Source organism: Coloeus monedula (assembly GCF_965178545.1).
Source record: "Coloeus monedula genome assembly, chromosome: 18".
In the NCBI taxonomy this organism is placed as follows: Eukaryota; Metazoa; Chordata; class Aves; order Passeriformes; family Corvidae; genus Coloeus; species Coloeus monedula.
In genome coordinates this window covers 15986713-16002402 of record NC_138798.1, presented here as the reverse complement: position 1 = coordinate 16002402, position 15690 = coordinate 15986713, and the positions used below count along the sequence as shown (strand labels likewise).

The 15690-nt window shown below is 57.7% G+C and overlaps 1 protein-coding gene across 1 annotated transcript in view; it reads right to left on the bottom strand.

The window, feature by feature from the left end:
• The window catches only part of RBM19 (RNA binding motif protein 19), a 50733-nt gene extending 43558 nt beyond the window's left edge, over positions 1-7175 (bottom strand). The window contains exons 1-11 of the mRNA XM_082293162.1: positions 7047-7175; positions 6196-6378; positions 5623-5754; positions 5369-5407; positions 4671-4875; positions 3448-3707; positions 2895-2963; positions 2565-2643; positions 1797-1868; positions 1030-1230; positions 350-480 (exon numbers count right to left, since the gene is read on the bottom strand). Of these exons, the coding sequence (XP_082149288.1) occupies positions 350-480; positions 1030-1230; positions 1797-1868; positions 2565-2643; positions 2895-2963; positions 3448-3707; positions 4671-4875; positions 5369-5407; positions 5623-5754; positions 6196-6378; positions 7047-7082 (1407 nt within the window). The 5' untranslated portion in view covers positions 7083-7175. The remainder of the gene's footprint in view (positions 1-349; positions 481-1029; positions 1231-1796; positions 1869-2564; positions 2644-2894; positions 2964-3447; positions 3708-4670; positions 4876-5368; positions 5408-5622; positions 5755-6195; positions 6379-7046) is intronic.
• Positions 7176-15690: the final 8515 nt, after the last annotated feature.

The following is a 15690-nucleotide window of genomic DNA, read 5'->3' as shown; positions in this document are numbered from 1 at the left end:
AGACAGGAAGGAGAGATCCAGCAGCTCTGGAATAATCCACAGATGTCCACAAACTAAGCAGAGCAGAGGAAGTTTCCTGGAACCTTTCCTAGTCAGAGAGCCTTGGCCAAAGGAGGGAATTTTCCTTCCCAAAGGAGACACAACTGCAAGGCCAAGTGGCCACACAGTGTGAGACAGACTCAGGGTTTTGGTGTCTGCAGAGCTGTTCCAAGCAAGCCACTCTACCCAAGGAACCTGCAGGAGAGCCTGAACCTTTTTAACCAAGCCCAGAAGAGAACTCAGCCACGTTCCCAGCAAACATTCCCGCCAGCTGCAGTCCAAAGCTCAGGAAAAGCATCAGCTGCTGTACCTGGAACACCTGCCCATCCAGCTCTGCCAGGGCCTTCACAGCATGCTCAGGGATCATGTAGGTGATGAAAGCAAATCCTTTGGGTTTCTTGGTCAGTTTGTCTATGGGGAAGTGGATCTCCGAGAGGGGTCCTGCAGGAGGCAAGGCCTTGGTGGTCACAGATGGCCCTGCCCAGCCCTGAACTGGCACCACCCAGACATAACCAGGGCTGAGGGGAGCCAGGGAGGGCAGAGCAGCTCTGGATGAGTGGTGAGCCACCAGCCTGGGCCAGGAGCTGCAGAGGGACAAGGTGGGCCCAGCACAAGCACCCCAAGTCCAGGTGTGGCAGCTCGTGGGCTCTGACAGGTGACACAAACCAGGCAAGCTCTGAGCATTTACCTTCAGTCTGGGATAAAGACTCCACAGCCTCACCCTCTCTGCCCCAGGACACCAAGATAACCTTAGATGTGTTTAATTTGACGTTCCAAACCTGGGGTGTATCTCAAGGGTTCACCTCTGACCTGCAGGAAGCCTCCTGCCAAGCAGGCTCACGTTACCACACCAGGCAATAAAAATGATGGGAGCTGGGCCATGTCCAAGAGATGTGGGACACGGAGCTGTCCATTCCCACCCAGCAGGAAAACCTCAGGACAAAGGAAAGACGTTGCCCTGCAAGTTCCAGTCCCACAGCCAACACTCACCATACTTTGAAAAGATCTTCTCCAAGTCCTCCTCAGTGCTGGTGAAAGGCAGATTCCTGACAAAGAGTCTCCCTGATTCAGCCAAGTCCTCTTCTTCCTCATCGTCCCTCAGCCTCCTTTGCCAGGGCTGGCTACCAGGTGTGGCTGGAACGGTTTCTTTTGGGGCGTTCCTGCACCGGGAAACCTCCACACAGCGCCCACCTGAGCCCCAAACACACACAGAGGGACACTGGATGCTGCCCTAGGCCACGGGCAAACAACATAAAATGTGCAAAGAGCCCAGGTTTAGAGCAGTGACACAATTACAGCCCCACAGGCTCTGAGCAGGCCTCAGAAGGGGGAGGTGGGGGCTGCAGGAGCCAGTCTTCAGAAAAGCCAGGGTGCCAACAACAGCCCCCTTTCCTTCCAGAGCCCCAGCCTAGTCCAGGCAGCCATCCCCATTCTGCACACAGTACTTGCAAACAGCCTCTCCAAGGGTTCGGCCAAGCCCAGGGCTCCAGCACAGCCTCGCAGCGCTGTCTCTACAAAGCTGGACTCACACAGGACTGTTCTGATACCGACGAGGAGCACCCCGAGCACACGGCACAACACGAGGGCCCCGCAGCACCGCTCCCACCACAGGCCCGGGTTTATCCCATGTGGGCTAAGGCCAGGAACAACCCTCCCATCTGCCTGGAAAAACTCCCATCACAGGAGCTCCTTGTGCAGGGAACACTCGAGCAGCTGAGCTCCCGCAGCCGCAGCGAGGAGGAACAAACAGCCCTTACCCAGGAATTCTTTTTTCCGCTTCAAGGCCCTTTGCATTTCTGCTTCACTCTTCAAGTCAACAAAGATGTAACCTTGGAGGAAGGGAAGGTTCAGCTGAGCACCATGTGGGGAACACACACAGCCACTAATTGGGTAATTATGGGTGAATTGGGCTTGCTTGAGTATAGATTCCTATAGATAAAGCATTCAGCTCCCATGAAGAGTTTCAACCCAGCCTGGAAATGGCCATATCAGACTGGAAGGCTGCCTTTTCAAAGCTTATTCTCTGCACACAAATCTAAAAAGCCTGACTTAGCAGCTGGAGGAGGCTTTCACAGATGCCTCCCAGAGCAAACAGAAGCTGCATCCGTTCTTGGACTGTTAAAGGGGAAGAGCACAGCAAAGCTGCTGCACACCCAGCCCATCAGGAGACCCAAAGGCTGCCCTGCAGCCCACAAACACAAATCAGCACAGTGCCCTGCTCTGCTGCAGCTATCCCAGAGGAACAGGCTTTTCCTTGGCACGCTTTGGGGTGTTCAGAAAAGGCCTGGATGCAGATCAATAAAAAAAGGCTCCTGCTGCTACTCCTAAGGGAGCACAGCCAACATTACTGTGCCCAGGGCATCCTGTGGGCAGCAAGTAGGGCAGGAGAGCTGCAAAGTCACAGAAAGGTCTGGAAGAACCAGGCCATGAGCCAGGGATTTGGAACTGCACACTAAAAGAGCAGAGGGGTGATCGAGAGGTCCCCTAACTCTCAGATCCAACCCCCCTCCACACACAGCTCTTACCTGAATTCTTCCCCTGGGCCTCTTTCCCCATCCTGATTGCCACTGGCTTCAGAGGGAAGAAGAATTCCCGAATTTTTTGCTGCAGGAAGAATTAGAATTGGTTGGGTAATTTCTCAGACACAGGAAGCAGCAAGTTGCAGACTTTGATTTTTCTCTATGAAACACCCTGTGCAACAAACAGATCTCTGCACAAGGACAGTCCAAAAGCTCCCCTGACCCCCCACACAACCCTCAAACAGTGAAAGTGAGAAGTTTCTGCAAAAGTCTTGCAGAGTTACACTCTGAGACCCCCCCCCGAGCCTCCCTCCCCAGCTGGGAAACCAAACTTGCCTCAGTGATGTTCGAGGGGGCCCCACGCAGCTTCACTGTGAACCGAGTGCTGGCTGCCCCTGAGCTGCCCTGAGGAGGGGAAAAAAGGGGTGGGGAGGGGGAAAGGCTGAATGAAGGAACAAAAATCACAGCACAACCAGCTGGGCTTGTCCAACAAACAGGAGGGTCAAGAGTGGGAGAGATTATTAAGAACTTTTGGCAACCGTGTGGGGCAGGAGGCGCCTGCTGAAGGTGCCAGGTTCAGCTGGGAGTGTCAAACCCTGGCACCAAAAACTGAGCTCTGGGGGACAGCATTTCCTGCAGACAGGGAAAAAAGCCTCTGGAAAGGGCACTGGCAGCACTTAGCTGGAAGTGCCCCATCTCTGGGCATTTAGTCAGCCCTGAGGAGATTCAGCAAAGTTTTTAAATGGGTCACACCAAGAATGCCAGGAAAGCTGGTACCCAGTGGGCCCTGCAGCCTTCCCAGGCTTCAGCCCATCCCTGCAGGGGCTGACAGACACCTGCTATCATAAAGCTGCTGCTTTAGGAGGACAGAAGCCTAGTTCAGCTGTACCTCCAGTGTGGATCCTTTCTTCTTCTTCTTCCCCATGGGTGTTTCTTGCTCTGTTTGTTGGGCTTTTGGCTTCCCCCTTTTTGCTGGGTGGGTTTCTTCAATGCCCGAATCCTCCTCAGTCCCACTTTCCTCCTCCTCCTCGCTCTCTGCTTCTTCCTCTGCACTGGATGAGGAGGAAGAATCCTCCACCACTTTAGATTTCAGGTAGTCCATATCTGAGAGCTCTTTGCTGGTAGCTGCCTTCTTCCCTCCTTTCTTTCCTGACAGAGAGGAGAGATCAGAGAAGTTTTTTCACACAGACGCTGCTGCTGCTTTCCCCCCAGGCCAGGAAAAAGCTGAGAACTGCCACAATCATGACCATCACCTCCCTCTCCTCTACCTTTTCCACAGGAAGGGCTTGAGAACAGCAGAGCAATTTCATCTCAGCACTTCCAGACTGACAGTCTGGACTTTCAAAGCAACAGCTCACATATAAAACACGTTAGAAAGCGGTTTGAGGTACTGCAGGACAAACTGTTTTGTCAAAATTTTAACTAAATACCCCCAGCAGGCCTCAGAAAAGGATTTCAAGTGTTTGGTTTGGACACGATCTCAGCTGCATTTGAGTGACCCGAAGAGATGAGGGGCAGCAGGGAAAACACCACTCACTCCACCAGAGCAGCCCAAGGCAATCCCTTGGGCAGGGAGGGAGAAAAGCTCCAATCCCACACCCAGCGCTGCTGCAGGGACACTGGATGCTAAAACACACACAGAGCCCGGACTTCTGAGTCCCCAGGATTAACCCTCTACTGCAGCTCTCCTCGCAGGAGCCAAGATCCTGAGCCCTGTCCCTTCCCATCAACCCTGCCAGGCCCGGATTCCAGAAACGTGCACCCAAGGCAGAGCAGACAGGTTCCCAGACACCCACCCACAGCTTCCTAAAGCAACAGAAAGCACACCCAGCCCTGCAAAGCCTGGAGGTAAAGTGGCTGCAGGCAGGAAAACACTTCAGGAAAGCTGCAGATGCTTGTCCTGGTACTCTTCCCCAAGGACACAGGGAAGGCACAAATGCCACCCCCTAACATCAGCCACTGCATTTCCCACACTTGCCCGAATTTGGGGAAACAACCACACGCCCCCAGCACGCAGAAAGGTGAGGCCCCACCCTCCTGGTGAGGCTGAGCCCAATCCTGTCACAGTCACCGTGACCAAGACAAGCAGAGGGTGGCAGCTCCCCCGGGTACCTTTGATGTCCTCCTCATCTTCAGAGGGCCCATCCCCACCCTCACTCAGCTCCTCAGACTCATCTGAATCAAAGTTGAGGTAATCAGCTGCTGCTGGCTTTCCCTTCTTGGGCTCCTCTGCCAGAGTGTCATTAGCCCACGTGGCCACCTGGGACCGCTTCTGGTGAACCACCAAGAACTCCTGGAACCTTTTATCTTCTTGCAGCTGTGAAAGACAAAAAGCAGACAAGCTGTGAAGGGAGACTCACAGTGAGCCTGAAATCCAAGACAACACCTCATTTCCAGCAGGGTAAAACCAAAAATCTCTTAAGGGGAGCTCAGTTCACACTGACAAGGAGATTAAAGTGTTCTCAAGGGGTCTCATTCCTACTCTTTTTTTATAATTAGTGTTTAGAAAGTACTTTGAAGAGGAAAACAAAACAATAAAAAGAGAAAAAAGCCCCAGACAAGTCAAATGTGACAGAACTCACACATGGGTAAGCCCCAGAACTGCTGAAACAGAACTGACCTGGATGCAGTGCATGGTCACACAGGAAGAGGTGACCATTAAAAAACTGCACCCCAGGGTTGGGGTTGTTAAAATGACTTTTTACAGCAGAACTGGGCTGTCCCAGCCTGAATCCCCAGCATGGGAAGCAGGACAGGAAGGAACTACTCAGCAGCAAGAACACAGGGACTGCAATCCAACCTCAACTCACCTCCTTTAAGTTACCCACTGGATCCTTCTTCTTTTTATCCTTGGGGAAAAAAAAGCCCAGAAAGGTTCATTAGAAGCACAGGCAATGCCAGGTCACCCAAGAGCACAGCGAGCAGAGATCCTAAGGCACCAAGGAGCAGCAGCAGGACTCCAGCACCTGCTGTGCCAGCTGCTCTGTCCCCTTCTCCCCAGCCCAGGCCACCCTTCTCTGTCACAGGCACACAGCAGAGCCTCCAGGGATCAGGCAGGACTCACCTTCTTTGTGCCTGCAGGAGCTGCACTTGCCAAGGGCTTCTCGGGCTGCTTTTCTGAGGCAGGGGCCTTCTGAGAGTGCTTGCTCCAGGCTTTGGGCTTTGTAGGGTCACCAAAAGACTTGCACAGCTCCACCTGGAAGGAGTCAGGACTGTAATTAAACACATGGTCACCAGTCCATGCTGTAACTGCTGGGTAACCCCACTCTGTTACAGCCCTGATGGGATGGAGACTCTGCTGGAGCAACTTTTTACACACCTTGGTTTTAAAGGCACAGAGCTGCACATGCAATCACCGCGGGAAAGCTCAGAGGACACTCACAGAACCCCAGGATGGGCTGGGCTGGAAGGGGCCTTAAAGTCCCACCCCAGCCATGGCAGGGACACCTCCCACCATCCCAGGCTGCTCCAAGCCCCAATGTCCAGCCTGGCCTTGGGCACTGCCAGGGATCCAGGGGCAGCCACAGCTGCTCTGGGCACCCTGTGCCAGGGCCTGCCCACCCTCCCAGGCAACAATTCCTTCCCGATACCCCATTCCTTAAGAATCTCAGGAAGATATTTTCAGAGATCAGCTCACTGTGACTCTGGAAGTGTCTACGAAGCTTTTGTTGAAGTGGTTCAGGGCCGCCTGAGCTTCGTCTTCAGACTTGTAGCCAATGAAGCCAAATTTCCGGAACCTGCCATCCTTGGTGTACTTCAGGCAGCAGTCAGTGAGTGTGCCAAAGGCAGCAAACAGCTTCCTGAAGCGGTCCTGCTTCATCTGGGAGAGGAGAGAAGACAGCAGGAAGGGAAGTCAGCCCTGGAACTGACACAGAGATGCTCTGTGGACAAGTCCAAACCAAAACATTCTCCCTCAGAGGCTGTAGGAACCACGGTGTGTCTCAGCAACAGTGATAAAAATGCCTCCTTCAGCCACCAAACCCCTTGATCTCCCCCCGAACCCACTGCGCGGGGGTGGGGAACAGGGCGGGGTCCCGCCGGCACAGCAGCGCCGAGAGCACAGCACCGACCCCAGACAGCGAGCGGGGAACAGCGACCACAGCGAGAGCCACTGCCCACCCCGAGGGGCTGCCACCTGCCCAGCCCATGCCCTCCCTGCTGCTTCCTGCACCCCAGGGCACCTTCCTGACTCCTCCAGGAGCTCTCCCACCGTCCCCTCCCGGAGGTGTCCCCGTGTTCCCCATCCCAGGACCACGACTCCTTATCCCCTCCTGGCGCCTTCCCCGGGACATGTCGCTGCTCCCCCTCCAAAACCTCATCCTCCCGCCACTTCAAAGCTTCTCTCCCTGGGGGTCTCCCCGCTCTCCCCAGCACACTCTCCCGTCCCTGCCCTGCATCCCGCTTCCCCCCGCAGCGCCCGTCAGACCCATCCTAGGCCCTGCACGCCCCTCCCCACCGGCCGACCCCGCCACCGCGCCGCTGCCTCACCCCGTTGGGGAGATTCTTCACGATAAGCCGCGACATGGCTGCGATAGACGCCGCGGAGGGAGCGCTCAGCGCCGCGCACGCCGCGCCGCGGGCGCCGCCATCTTTCCCGGGTCACGTGGGCTGTGCGCGTCAGCACGCATGCGCCAGCGGACCCGGATGTTGGGCCTTAACAACGGCCCCTTAGCAACGGGGCCTGCAGGGGCGGGGGCCGCGGGAGCATCACCGGGACACCGGGGACAGGGACCGGCGGGGAGGGGAGGAGGGGCAGAAGGAGGAGGGGCTGAGCACCCCTGGATTTCCCCGAGAGGCGCAGCTGCAGCTCCCCGGCCCGTCCGCGCTGCTCGGCGGGGCCGCAGGAGGGAGCTCCGCGCCCGCCGCTCCCGGCGGCCGCGGAGCCAAAGTCCCTCGGGAAATGTCGGGTTTGCGACGGGGGGATGCCGCAGAGTGGCTCGATGTCACGTCTAAAAGTCACGGAGGAGCGAGGAGGGAAGGGGGACAGAGGGTCTGGCCCAGGGAAACTGTGGGTCCCTGGATGTACTCAGGGTGCCAGGCTGGACGGGGCTTGGAGCAACCTGGGATAGTGGAAAGTATCCCTGCCCATGGCAGGGGATGGGAACGAGATCCCTTCAAACCCGAACCATTCTGGGACTCTATGAATAAAAGCAGCTTCCCTCCGAGGAACAGCTACATAGCCCCAGCCAGAAGATGGTGTGTTGTGAGAGCTCCAAAGGATAAAAGAGAGCAAAAGTCACAGAATAAATAAAATCCCTTGGGGGTTACTAAACACTGCAGGTCCTCTCCAACCTGAACATCCATCCACAGCTTCCTCACGAGGGGCAGCTCTGACTCGGCTGTGAGCAGGGACAGGAGCCGAGGGAGCAGCTGGAGCAGTGCCCGGGCAGGGTTAGGCTGGATATCAGGAAAGGGCTCTTCCCCCCCAGAGGGTGGCCAGGATGCTCCATCCCCCTTGTGGGTCTCCTCCAGCTTGGGATAGTTTATGCTTCCATGACCCATTGCTGGAAGCTGAGCAGGACTGGGGGGAGCAGAACTGTTGTTCTTGAAGCATCTCCTCCTGCTCACAGCCCCTCAGCCCCGCTCTCACACGAGCCTGAAATCCGACTTCACACCTTTATTCCCAGAGGAAGATACTCAGGGCAGCTCTGAGCTTCAGCACCAGCCCTCCCCCCTTCTCCCCACGGCTTGGAGTTACCTCAAGGATAACCTGGAGCAATTCCACCCCCTCACACCATCTCCTGGTGCCCCTTTGGGGCTGGTCCAGCTGGCCGAGCGCTCCCCAAAGGCTGAAAGCAGCAGGGGGACAGGGCAGGAAGCTGTTGGGGGGGAGGCAGCCCCAACCCAGCCCTGTCACAGTGTCCTGGCAGGACTGGGGTGCAGCCCATGCTCTCCCCTCGGGGAATGGCAAGGGAAACACATTTGCCAGGGAGAGAGAGTGGAGAACGGCCAGGCTCAGGGCATGGGAAGCAGGAGAGGGTGGGGTGCTCTGGGAATGCCCTCAGTGCCCTGCTCAGGCCTGACTAGGGGCTCCCAGGGAAGATGCTCCTGTGTCCCTTCCCCTGCCCTTCCCAGGGGACTCCGTGAGGAGTCACAGCACAGGGACCCGGCTCCCTCCCCCCCTTGCCCTCTGCTCCTGCCTCCTCCTTGGCCAGGCTGTCAGGGCTGTCACTGGGGATGCAGGCTGGCACTGACAGGACCCTCACGCCATCACTAACGCATCCAGACCTTGCCCTTGTCACTCCTGTCCTCTCCAAGACACTTGTCCCCCATCTCCCTCCCCGTGTCCCCCTCACCTGCTGCACACAGCAGCACCCGGCTCCTACCCCCACAGCACCAACCTTGCCTACTCTTACCTCCTGACAGAGGGACTGATGCTGGCTACCTCTGGCCCTGCTGCTCTTTGTAGGGCCTCACCTCCCACCACAGCTGCACCTGGGGCTGCAATCTGCCTCCTCACTGCCTTTTCTGCCATTAGGGGTGATTTTCCCCAGGCGGGAGCTTGGCCCCCCTGCTCAGGTGCTGCAGCTGTGAGCCCTAAGCATGGCTGGGATCAAAAAGAGCCTCTTCTCCCGGGGGGGGTTTGGGGCAGCAGAGCTTAGGTGAGACAGGGCCAGGTACCCCACTGACTCTTGATTCCAGTGTCCATGCAGGAATGGGTTTGGCAAAGCCCACGGAGATTTCAGCTCTGCTGAAATTGAAAACAGCTGATTGTATCCCTCCCCAGGTGCAAAGTCTCAGTACAGCAGCACAAGATTTGCACACACTGACTTCAGATTTGATTTCCTTTGTGGCTTCTGCTCCTCCAGGTAGGTCAAGATTCTAAGTTTACTAATGTGAGACTGGGAGCATCTTTTTCTGGAGAACTGGGGATTTTAGGGGGATCAGGGAGGTAAGAGAGTTGCCCCTTCAGCAGGTGCTGAAGAAGAAAGAAGGAAGAAAGAAGGAAAAAGCGGCTGCAGAGCCTCTCTGCCCCTGGGCATGCGAGGGCAGGGGGCAGATGCAAAGGCTGCTGTGGTGTTTGGAGAGGTGCTTCTCTTGCTCTTTGTCCCCCATGGTGTCCAAAGGGGCACCAGAGGTTCCCCCCGACTCATCCAGGTAGCACGCCCAGCAGGCAGAGCTGTGACCCCGAGGCAGAGCAGCTGCTGTGCTGTGGTGTCCTGCCCTGGCCAGCCCTGGCACTGCCAGCCCTGCTGAGAAGGACGAGCGCAGCCCCGGGGTGCCCTTCATGCCTGTCGGATCGGGAGCGCCTCGGCCACCGCCGGACGCTGCTGGAGGTGAACGGGGAAGGTAAAAGATCTCTCTGAGCCGGGGTCACCTTGGCTGTGACAGGGTCCCCCATGCCAGGCAGCCTCTCTGGTGCTCACAGGACGCTGCTGAGCAGGTCTGGGGGCTCTGGGGGTTCTGAGTGTACCCACAGCCTCCGTGGCAGTAAGCACTGCAGGTGCTTGGCTTCCTTGGCACCCTTGAGTCCTTCCCTTTTCTTCCTGATATGGGAAATGAGCAGAATTCAGCCTCAGGGGGTTCCTGCAGAGGGCTGTCACCTGGCTGAGGACCTTCTCCTGACTGAATTAACCCACAGATACCAGCGAGGACAGGGATGAACAGGACCCAGCAACACTCATGGCCTGGTTTTGGTGTGCTGCCCCTGCTGCAGGGGTAACATTATTTTAATAACAGCACCATAGAAAATCCTGCCTGAACCTCCTTGGTTCTGCTGCTGGAGACATTAAATTTTGGGAGGGGAGATGGCCAGAGCTCCTTGTGTGAGCAAATTGTCCTGACAGTCCTGAAGGAGGTAAAAGGCTGCTTTTAATGACACAGCTGGTGCTTGGGAAAGCAGTGCCTGGGACACTTGTCCCTACAGTGCTGCATGGGACCAAGGGAGGAGGAGGAGGAAGAGACATTGCCCTTCTGAAGAGCTTCATGTCTGGGGCTCTGCCCAGCCTGGCCTGCCAGAGGCTCTGCCAGAGGGGCAGGATGCTGCAAGGATGCTGTCCTTGCCTGGGGGTGTGAGTGCTGCAGTGTCACTGTGGGCAGCACAGTTTGGCTGCCAACCACACCTCCCCTCACCTGAACCCACTGCCTCGGCCGAGGGCACCGTCTGGAGGCGTGTGCCATGCTCCTGCTTTCTGCCCTCCTTTTACCTGCAGGTTGTCTGTGGAGATCGTGTCTTTCCAAGGCCTTGCAGCTGAACTGCAGCGCTGAGTGTCAGCAGATGGGAGAGAGGATGAGGAAGGGCAGGAGGGATTTCCCCCGTTACATCGGGCACAAACAAGCTGCTGATGCCAGTGTGACTTGCCATGGAGGAGGATTCACCAAGGGTTTGGAAATCCAGATAATTCAAGTGCTTTGCATTACAGCAGCTGGGGGACAGAGGTTAAATGCTGTCCCTGAGCAATAATTCATCTGCCAGAACACGTAATGGGACCACCCTTGCCCTGGAGAGCAGCCACCACCAGAGCAGGTCTCAGACCTTCTCCTCTCCCTGTGAAGCAGCTGATGGTGGTGGATGGCAGAGCCGAAGGAGATGATCCATGAGGTCAAATCCCTCCTGGCATCACTCTGCCCATCACAGCCCACATGCCTGCCTAGCAGAGCCTTCCGTGGTTCTCCAGAGGGGATGGGCTGGAGCTTGGCACTGAGCACACAGAACCTGGCGGGGCTGGAGCAGGGTTAGAGGAAAGGTTGATCCAGGCCCTCTCCTGACCCCACCTGAAGCTGGGGGAGATGTTGGCTGTGTTGTGCCACAGCTGCTGCTGTCACCCACCCAGAACACTGTTTCCTCCTGGTGACAGATAAGGTCCAGCACCTTTTCCAAGCTGCCCCAAGCAGCTCTCCCTTCAGCCCTTGACAGGCTCCCCATCAGCCTTCCTGATGGGTGTGCATGGGACCCTCCATGAGGAGACCAGGGAGAGGGATTTTCCTGCTGCTGCCCCTTACCCGCTCTCTCCTTCATCCATCACCCCTTCCACTGCCTCGAGTTTCCTTTATTTCTGTATTTTTGGGTGTGTGCGTGCAAATGGGCTCAGGGGAGGGTCCGGGCAACAGCTGCCTTTGATCAGCGCAACATGTGGGAGATGGAGCACTTCAGGAATGCCGACTCCTGATCAAAGGTGGGAACACAGTGACAGCCGGGACTTGGCAAAAACCCATCCCGGCTAATCCCTGCTGGGGAGCCGGGGGGTCGGCTCAGGGACCCACCCAGGCAGAGCCCGCAGCCCATCAGAGGGATGGACCCGTGCCCCGCAGGGTGAGGGAGCAGGGCTGCTCCATCTGCGCCAGGGCTCTGGCCCAGGGCTCTGTCCCGAGCAGGGCGTCATCCTCTTTGCAACAAGAAACGGGATCCCCGGCTCTCCCTCGGTTCTCCATCATCCCTGCTCCCACACGCCGGCACCCTCCAAACCCTGCAGCTCCTGCAGCTGCTCCCTGGAGAGGGAGCTGAGGGGCGAGGGGGGCAGTGATGCCCTGAGGCTTTCAGCGCCTCCAAAAAGATGGATGGAAAGGTCACTTGGGAGGAAAAGGGAAGACAAATCGGCAGACACCCGGGGTTTGGGGCCAGCAGGGACACAGCTCCCAGCCCCTGCCCCGTCCCAGGTGTGTGGGTGGCAGTGCAGGACAGCCCCGGTGCCAAGAATGTCCCGTGTCGCCTTCCCCCGCGGCCGCTCTTATCTCCCGCCGGGCTTTCTCCTGATAATCCCGGTGGGAAGCCTGTCTGGAGGAGCAGGTGGACTCGGGCAAGGCGTTTGTCAAGCTCAGCCCCGCTGAGCTACACCCAGCCCTTCTCCACCGCAACACTCGCCTCTTCCACCCTCATGGGTTTCACTCCAGCTCTTCCCAACTTCAGCGAACACCCTCGGTTCCCAGCAGGAATAATCCCACCCCACGGGCCTGGTGCTTCCCGCACCCCTCGTCCTGCCAGGACACACCTTCCTCCTCCCCGTGGCTATTGAGGCTTGGCCGAGGCTCCTCTGCCATGGTAAAAAGGGAAGCTTTCGAAAAGGGCCGATAAGGGCGGCTCCCTCGGGGTCACCCCCTGTCCCCGGGCGGGGTCACGGGTCGCTTCCTCGCTGTGCGGGGCCTGATAACGAGTCCATCATGGCCGGGGGATGGAGACAGGAGTTATCAGCAAACCCTGGGAAAATAAAGACATGGAAATGCTCCTGCAGCAGGCCGGGAATCCGGCAGGGATGAGCCCTTTTTTGGGTGGATGGAGAAGCTGGGGTTTAAGAGCTGGTGGAGGGGGCACAGAGGAAAGGGGCGGGGGAAATTGGGAATCAGGGAGCAGTGGGAACAGAGCAGCAACTGAGGGTCGGGATCCCGCATGGCTCCGGAGTGGTGCCTCCACAGCCGGCTGAGGGCATGGGGAGAGGCTGCCGGGGCAAGGGGGATGGCTGAGTTCTGGCATCGCCTAGATTGGGAAAACTCTCCAAGCTTATCAGGTCCAACCACATCCTTTAGTGCCGCATTCACCCATCTTTTAAATTCCTCCAGCTTTGGTGACTCTGCCACTGCCCTGAGCAGCCTCTGCCAGTGCTTGACAACTCTTTCCATGAAGAAATTTTCCTTAATATCTGACCTCAACCTCCTCCAGTGCAGCTTGAGGCTGTTTCCTCTCTGTCACGTTACCTGGGAGAAGAGACCAACCTCCAGCTGGCGCCAGGCTCTGCTCAGGGAGCTGTGGAGAGCAGGAAGCTCCTCCTGAGGCTCCTTTTCTCTGGGCTGAGCCCCGCCAGGTGCAGGGGGCCCATTCCAGACCAGGACAGGCAGCAGGCAGGGAATGAATAGGGTGCCCCTGTGCCAGACCCACAGAATGTGGGGCTGGGGAGGTAATGGGTCTTCCCAGGGAACCTGAAGACCCCTTGGAAAGATTTCCCAGAAAAATGAGGTCCCAGGAAGAGTAATTCAGGCAGGAGGGATGGAGTGATCAGCGCTGCCACATCCCTGCAGAGTCACGTCATGCAAGTCCCAGCCCAAAGGGTTCACCTGCCAAAATATCCCACACAAACCACGACCCACAGCCCCCACTACAGCCAGGTCCTGCACCAGAGCAGGGAGGGAAACTGAGGCACGGGAAAAGCCTGCTGACACTGCCTCCTCCCTGGACTACTTGTGCTCCAGCACAGGGGACAGCCCAAGGACCCTCACTTTTGTGGAGGTCATGGAAGTGGCCAGAGGTTTCCCGAGCTGCAAAATCAGCCCTGAGCACAGGGACGCGGCTGCTCCATCCCATCCCAGACGGGCAAAGCAGAGCTGACAGCCGGGTGCGGATGAGGGGAATTTCGGAGAGGCAGCAGTGAGGGACAGGCGGCTGCGGGAGGGGAGGGGACAGCCCGGGCGCTGCTCAGGCTGCTCCGAGGCAGCACAGGGTGACAGGCCACCGCTGACACCTCGGGAGGGCCACACTCGGTGACAGCAGCGCGGGGAGGGCCCGACGTGACGGGGACAGCTGTGACACGAGGCCACGGGGCAGCCCCCACCCAGCACTCGCCAGCAGCCCGGCTGAACTCCCTCCTCTGCTCCCCACCAGATGCGTCCTGCAAACACTTCTCCCTCTCCGAGAGGCTGAGCAGGGGAACCTTGAAGCACCTGCCTGCCTCGGCCGGGAATCAAAGGCCCCGGTGCTGGGATCCCTGCATAGCACACTTATCCCTGGGGAAATGCCAGCGTGGGAATGTAGGGCACCCTCTCTCCTCAGGGACCCTCCGTGGGAGCAGCATGCAATTAAAACAAGTGAGGCCAGATGGTTTATTAGCAATTACAGAGCTGGGAGCTGACACTCTTCTCATTCCGGCTCCAAGGCTTCAGGAATGGGTCCATCTCAGAATGTTTCACACACACTCCCTGGCAATGGGGCAGGAGAGGTTGGATTTATTTGGGGATGCAGCACTCTGACACCACAGCAGTGAGGCTGGTGAGTGGAGAGATGGGATTGGAGCGGATTGTGGCGTTTAGGAGGCAGATAAGGGAGCAATGGAAATTGTCACCTGGGTTAATAGTCACTTGTTTAGAATCATGGAATCATTAAGGTGGGAAAAGGCCTCCAAGATCATCAAATCCAGCCTTCAACCAAGCACTCCTGAGCCACTTCTGGAATTTCAGCAGTGGGGGCTCTGTCCTCTTCAGTGGTTGGGCACCACATTGCAGCTCCTCGGCACAGGTCTGGTGGGAGCAAACAGGACTCAGCAGCAGGTTCCCAGGGGAGGAGAAACCTTCATCAGTGCAGCTCGTTAGCGCCTGCAGACGTGCAGGCCTGAGGCTGCCATGTCACCTGGAGGGCGATGATGAAGTCTGGTTCTGTAGAGGGACTCACCAGGCCCCCACGTGTGCAAGCAGAGCTGAATTCTCCGCATTTGTTGGCCTGTTCCTCCCAGATCTTTGCACCAGCACTGGGAGGTGACCTTGGACTTGACCAGGATCCACAAAGCGACACCCTCCAGGCTGGAGAGCACAGAAGGACCTGCAGAGGACTCAGTTTATCTGCTGCCAGCACACATCTGAGGCCACAATCCCTCTTGGGAAGGGCTGCACCCCTGGGCACAGCCGCAGGGTCCAGGGAGGAGCCGCCGTCCAGCATCTCCATCTGCAGAGTCCCTCCCTCTGCCATCCCAGCCACGCCTGCAGGGACATTTTGGTTGGGAGGAGAGGTTTCATCCCCGTTGGGGAGCTGTTATTCCCCTCTGGGCAGAGTGAATGTCACTTTTCTCCCTCCTTTCCCTCGGTCTTCAGCATCACCGCCCCCAGAGCGCCCACCCGAGCTGGTGGGGCTGCCCCCGCAGCGTTCCGTCCTCCCCAGGGCCTGCAGCCTCCAAGTGAGACTTTCCCTGGACACCTCTGGCAGTTTGTTATCCCAACCTGGGCTTCCCCACAGCTGGCAGGGGGAATTTTAATGTCCTTTTGTGCTGGGTGAAGCGTTGCAGCAGAGCAGGTTGGCTAGGGGAGTGGAACAAGCTGTTCCAACAGGGGAGAGAGCTCCAGCCCTCCTCCTCCTCCTCCTCCTCGGCTTGGCAAAGCCCTGTTCCATCCCCAAATGCTGCCAAGGGGCATCAAGCTCCCAACCAAGCCCAGCATCCAGGTGGGGCTGCAGAGGGGCACGGGCTCCCTGCGCTGCCCTGGGCAGAGCAAAGCCTCG